The sequence below is a fragment of the Uloborus diversus genome, chromosome 5 (genome assembly GCF_026930045.1).
Source record: "Uloborus diversus isolate 005 chromosome 5, Udiv.v.3.1, whole genome shotgun sequence".
Classification (NCBI taxonomy): domain Eukaryota; kingdom Metazoa; phylum Arthropoda; class Arachnida; order Araneae; family Uloboridae; genus Uloborus; species Uloborus diversus.
Genome location: NC_072735.1, coordinates 111,050,913 through 111,057,883, shown reverse-complemented (window position 1 = coordinate 111,057,883; position 6,971 = coordinate 111,050,913). Strand labels below are relative to the sequence as shown.

Sequence of the window (6,971 nt, the reverse complement as noted above, 5' to 3'; positions counted from 1 at the left end):
TGATGGGACTTATGTTCCCAATTTTCGATATAAATTATGTGCACTGTATATACGTTTCAACTAACAGTTCTTAATTAAAATGTTTTTTCTAACCTTCAATTCGTTTGTCGATTTTTGAATTTGATGTGGCAAGTGTTTACCCATTGAATCATTTTACGATATGGTGCATAGCGGCCGAAAAGTAACGCTTGCATTCAACTTTAGTTCGTTGCGTGTGACATTTGTTGATTTAGAAGACTTTCATGTGGATTAGCACCTAGTGCGAAGACAACAAAAGGTAAGAGAGACATTTTTATTTTCCAAAATGGATTTTGAAAAGCTGAAGAAAAACCGAACTGTTATTAGAACAGCAGTCACGAAAATAACAAATACTATTGAAGGTTTAATTAAAGAAGATCAAATAGATTTAGAGGCCCTAGAAGAGCTATTGAATCAATTGCATATTAAAGCAGAACTTTTAAAGAAAATTGATGAAGATATCGAACCGTTGTTAGAATTAGAAGAATACGAAAAAGAACTGATATCAGCATATGAATACGCTGAAAAAGTTTCGAACACAATATTTCGCGCTCAAAGAAAACTAAAGGAAATTAAATCCTCTAATAATAGCCAAGCGAACATAAATTCGAACATGAGCGAGAAATTAATATACGAAACAAAACACGTGAAGCTTCCAAAATTGAACATTCAAAAGTTTTACGATGATTGCACTCAATTTTATTCCTTTTACAACACTTTCAAAGTCTCGATTCATGAAAATGAAACGCTTTCAAAAACTGAGAAATTTAACTACCTAAAAAGTTATTTAGGCGGCCCTGCAGCTAATGCAATTGCGGGTTTTGAAATTTCAGATGAAAATTACGACTCTGCGCTTCAAATATTAAAAGAACGATTCGGACAAAAAGATGTCATAATTAACAGCCATATGAACAAATTGCTTAACTTATCTCCTGTTTACAAAATTACCGACATTCCAAAGCTAAAACGGATTCACAATGAAATAGAAGCTAACGTTCGGTGCCTTTCCGCTTTAGGATTGGAGTCAAATTCCTATTCTTCAATGCTGTTAGCAGTAGTATTGAAAATAATCCCCCATGAATTGGCATTGGAATATAATCGACAAAATAAGAAAACCTCTTGCGTTCCAGACATAAATCAATTCTTGAATTTCTTGCAAACAGAAATTTTAACAAGAGAACGAACTTATTCGTGTAGGTCGAAGCCATTTGAATCAAACAGTAAGAATAAAAATTCACCTTTGTCTAATAGACAAGATAGCGCTCTAAATTCCACCAGCGGTTTTTTCGTTGCTGCGAAGAATGGAAATGAAGCTTTCGCTGATAAGAAAACGGATAATTGTTTATTTTGCAAAAAAGAACACGATGTTCTCAACTGTCGCTTAAGTGTTGAAAAAAAGAGAAACGTATTGAAGAATCAAGGTAGATGCTTTTTGTGCCTTGGATTAAGACACCGTTTGAAAGATTGTTTATCGGGAAGGAATTGTAAGTACTGTTCCGGTAAACATAATGAAAATATTTGCTACAAGTTGAACAATTTGGCTAACGATAAATCTAATAAAGAATCTCTTATGGGCGATGGGACGGAAAATGTAATTTCTGCTGTATCGCATATGGGAAATAGAAATAGGACTCTTTTGCAAACGAGTTACGTGTTAGCAAAAAATGAAAACTTAGATTTGAACTGTGGTACACGCGTTTTACTGGATTGTGGTTCGATGCGTAGCTTTACCACGCAAAACATAGCTAATAAATTAAAATGCAAAGTACTAAGGAAAGAAAAATTATCAGTGTACACGTTTGGAAGTAAAACCCCGATCGAAAAATACTACGATGTCATCAAACTTACGTTAATCAACAGAAACTCTCCCGACTTAAAAATAGAAATTGAACTGTTGGCTACAGACGAAATATCAGGATCAAATATTCCCCCTCCCGAAGTTGAAGACTTTAAGGGTATGAAACAGTTGAAAAATTTGACACTCGCGGATTTTCCAGAAAGTAAAGAACCCATTACAATTTTAATTGGTGCTGATTATTATTATAACGTTGTAACGGGAAATATTAAGCATTTGAGCAAAACACTAGTTGCAGTTGAAACAATTTTCGGTTGGTGTTTACAAGGAAAAAAAAGTGAAAATAACTTTTCTTTAATGATGAATGTAGTCGTAGAAAATAGCGCGATTTCAGAACAAATTCAGAAGTTTTGGGACTTAGAGACTTCAGGTCTTATTGATTCGAAGCAAGATGCTGACCCAACAGAAAATGAAATCATGAGACAACTCGAGTCTCAGATCAAATATGAAAACCAAAGGTATACAGTGGGATTACCTTGGAAGTTAGAAAAGCGGGATTTAAAAGATAATAGGAAGATAGCTGAAGAGAGATTTTCTAGACTTAGAAAAAGATTTTATAGAAACCCCGAGTTGTATTTTGAATACAAAAAGGTGATAGATGACTATTTACGACAAAAAATTATTGAACCAGTAATCAACCCAGATGAGGAAGACGAAGTTAAATTTTACCTGCCCCACAGAGAAATAATTAGGAAAGATCGTGAAACGAGTAAATTGCGTATAGTTTTCGATGCCTCCTCTCATGATTCTAATTGTTTATCTTTAAATGAATGTCTTCATATAGGTCCAAATTTATATTCTGAAATATTTGATATTTTATTGAGATTTCGCTTTCACCCCATTGCTTATACAACGGACATGAAACAAGCATTTTTGCAAGTTTCGCTCAACGAAGAAGATCGAGATGTTACTCATTTTTTCTTTACCGATGACCCCTTGGACGAATCTATTGCACCCCAGGTTTATAAATTTACTCGCGTTCTATTCGGAATCAGTAGCAGTCCGTTTTTATTGGCAGGAACTTTGAAATATCATCTTAAACAGTATACTGAAAGATATCCGGTGACTACAAAATTTTTAAATGATAATATTTATGTCGATGACATCATCTGTAGTCTTGCATCTGTAGATGAAGCCTTATCTCATACATTAGAGTCCATAGCAATTTTCGAAGATGCTAGTTTGTCACTACACAAGTGGCGCACTAATTCGAAGACCCTACGCGAATTGTGGAAAAAACATGGAGTGATCTCGAGTGATAATGCTGAACCCCTCAAAGAAGAAAATATGACTTACAAAGTCTTAGGTATAGCATGGGACAACTTAAAGGACATTCTTTATTTTGATGTTGGAGATCTAGTCAAATTTGTTTCTAGAGGAACTGACACTAAACGCTACGTGCTCCAGGTCTTAGGACGCATCTTCGATCCTATCGGAATTTTAGGTCCTTTTACAGTGAGAATTAAATGTTTGATGCAACAGATTTGGGCGTTACGTATTGATTGGGATGACAGATTACCCGAAGATCTAAGTTCGTTATGGAGAAGCTGGTGCGAAGAAGTTCCTCAACTGACGGAAATTTCAATCCCACTCCACTATTTTTCCGAAAACCTAAATATTGATATCAAGACTCTTGAACTTCATTTCTTTTGTGACGCAAGTATGAAAGCATTTGGAACAGTTGCCTACATGCGTGTTTTATCTCGAAATGAAGACGTTCGAACGGCCTTTGTAGCTTCTAAAAATAGAGTTGCTCCGATAAAATCTCTTACATTGCCTCGGCTGGAGCTCATGGCTGCAGTATTGTCAGCAAAATTAAGTTTTAATATTTTGAAATCCTTGAAACGTGACATTCCGTGCTATTTCTGGTCTGACTCGAAGATAACAATTTTTTGGATAAAAGGAAATCCTGAAAAATTCAAACCTTTTGTCAAGAATCGGATTGAAGAAATTCGAGAATTCACAGCACCTTCAGACTGGTTTTTTTGCCCCGGAAAAGTCAACCCTTCAGACACCTTGTCGAGGGGAGCAAAAGTTTCTAAACTGCTAGAAGATCCAACCTGGCTGACAGGACCGCAGTGGCTAAAAAATTCTCCAGAATACTGGCCGAAGTCAGAAAATGATGAAGCAATAAATACAGAAGAATTGGAATACACAAAGAAATCGGAGGAGATCTTTCAATGTGAATGTCTTGTTGAAGAAAAGGAAAATGCAATCAACAGTACTAAATTTAGTAATATGGAGAAGTTGGTGAGGATTACAGCTTGGGTGAAGAAGTCGATCATGAAATTTAGAAAGATTTCTAATATAGAAAACACATTGACCGCTGAAGAATTAATAGAAGCTGAGAATCATCTGATAAGATTAGAACAGAAGATCTTTTTTAAAGAAGATTACGAATCCTTGAAGAATGGAGATCCGATTCAAAAAGACTCTGATTTGTTTAACTTTTTGCCATTCATGGATGAAAAAGAAATTATCAGACTAGGAGGAAGATTAGAATTTGCTGAATTATCTACAGAAGAAAAACATCCTATTATTCTTCCAAAACGGTCCTGGCTGACATTTTTAATCACAAGAAGAGAACATGAGAAAATGATGCACGGTGGAACAGCTTGCACTTTAGCTCGAATTCGGCAACGTTTCTGGATTCCAAAGGGACGGCAATTAGTGAAGAGTGTAATCAAAAAGTGTCTAATCTGCCAAAAATATCTTTCGAAGGCTGCTAATCAAATTACTGCTCCGTTGCCGCTTGACAGAAGTAACACCTCGCCTCCATTCTCAGTTTGCGGATTGGATTTTGCGGGACCAATTTATGTAAAAATTTTTAAAGAAGTTCGAAAATCTTATATAGTTTTGTTTACATGTGCGATTACTAGATCAATTCACCTTGAACTCGTTAGCGACATGACTACAGATTCCTTCGTATTGGCACTTCGAAGATTTTTAGCTAGAAGAGGAAACTGTCATGTAATATATTCGGATAACGCGAAAACCTTTAAAAGGGCGAAAAAAGAAATAGAAGATTTATCAAAAATTATTTCTAACAAATTACTTTCGCAATTTCTAACTGAAGAAAGAATAGTTTGGAAAAATATAATTGAAAGGGCGCTTGGTGGGGAGGTTTTTACGAGCGACTTGTGAAATCCGTAAAAGATTGCCTGCGGAAAATTGTAGGGAAAGCTTTATTAAATTTTGAAGAAATGTCTACATTGCTTACAGAAATAGAAACCGTCCTCAACTTGCGACCGCTAACTTACGTCTATAATGAAAATAGTGAACCTTTGCCTTTGACACCGATGCACTTCCTAAATTTTGGACGAGAACTTCAATTATCCTATCAATTTCGCTGAGATAGTAGAAAATGAATCGAAAAGATCTTCACTTTTGAAACGGAAAAAATATCAATCTCTTCTTCTCCGGCAATTATGGATAAAATGGAAGCAGCAATATTTACTTGACCTCAGAACTGTTTACTCTTTGAATAATCCAAACAAACAACCGGCACTTAAGATAGGAGATGTAGTGCTCATCGAAGAGGATTCCAAAAACAAACTGCTATGGAAACTCGGAAAAATTGAAAGAGCGTTTCTCGGACGGGATAATAACGTACGCTCATACGAAGTTAAAACTGCTTCTGGACTTTTGCGGAGAACGATACAACACTTGTATCCCTTGGAACTTTGAACTTTTGAAATTTGAACTCTATATTAATTTAAATTGAACATTTATTTATATTCATATTTTGCACTAACCTTTAAATTTGATACTTAATATTTAGCATAGTTCACTAACATTTTTAGAATTATATTTAATATTTGAAATTTGAAAATGTTTTGATTCATGCATATTTTTGATTTATTGATTTAATATTTTGTGTATTTGAAATTTTGAAATTACGATTTTGTAATTAATACATTATTTGAAATTGAGATATTGATGAACTCTTGAAAGAGTTCATGGTGGGGAGTGTGTATAAAATTATTTGATTTGAAATGGCAACAGCCATTCAACGCTTCCTAGCATGAACTCGAATCAAGAGTTCAGTCGCCACTGAATCACCTTCGATGAATGTAGAAATTCGATGTGACGAAAGTCACCCCTTTTGATGGGACTTATGTTCCCAATTTTCGATATAAATTATGTGCACTGTATATACGTTTCAACTAACAGTTCTTAATTAAAATGTTTTTTCTAACCTTCAATTCGTTTGTCGATTTTTGAATTTGATGTGGCAAGTGTTTACCCATTGAATCATTTTACGATACTCTTAATGGACATTTTGACCTGCTGTTGTAAAAAAAATTCTATCTGCATGGGTGTCCGTGAGAAATCGTTTTTTTCGTGAGCGTTCTAAAGGGTGTTTTTTTTTTTATAGAGGTATTGAACTTTAAGTTGGCAACACTTTGATATGTGTGCCATTTTGATAGCTGTCACTTGTTTGTGTTCAGTTCGGTTTGCCATTTCATCATGAACAGACAACAAGGCGGTGCTACATGCCACACAGCGCGTGTCACAATTGATTTATTGAAATAAACGTTTGGTGAACGAATAATTTCGCTTATTGGACCCGTGAATTGGCCTGCAAGATCATGCGATTTAACACAGCTGGACTACTTTTTGTGGGGTTATGTGGAGTCTCTGTTCTGCACCGATAAGCCACAGACGATTTACGCCTTAAAAGAGAACATTCGCCACCTTATTACTGACATACGGCGTCTATTGCTGCAAAAAGTGAGAAAAATGGACTTTTCAATTGGATTTTCTCCGAGCCAGCAGAGGGTGCCATATGCCAGAAATCATATTTAATTAAAACTGGCAAAGAATCATCTTTCGAATAAAGCAGCATTCATGACAATTAACATTTAACTGTGTTTTATATGAACCTAAAGTTCTCTACCTCTAAAAAAAACACCCTTTAGTTTGAAACGTTTTACGCAAGAAAAATAACGAACAAATAGACCCCAGTAGAAACTGGTGCTGATAGGATTTCCCGCCAATCACTCGAGGTTTGTGGCACAATCGAACTATATTTGCGGTAAACGTGATTATTCTGCGAAAAAAGAAGCCTTACCATTCATAAAAAAAACTAGTACTC

General features: G+C 35.2%; 1 protein-coding gene across 1 annotated transcript in view; it reads left to right on the top strand.

Moving 5' to 3' along the window:
• Positions 1 to 2,731: 2,731 nt before the first annotated feature.
• LOC129223080 (uncharacterized) overlaps positions 2,732 to 6,971 on the top strand; it is a 112,937-nt gene continuing 108,697 nt past the window's right edge. The window contains exon 1 of the mRNA XM_054857646.1: positions 2,732 to 4,478. Within this exon, the coding sequence (XP_054713621.1) occupies positions 2,732 to 4,478 (1,747 nt within the window). The remainder of the gene's footprint in view (positions 4,479 to 6,971) is intronic.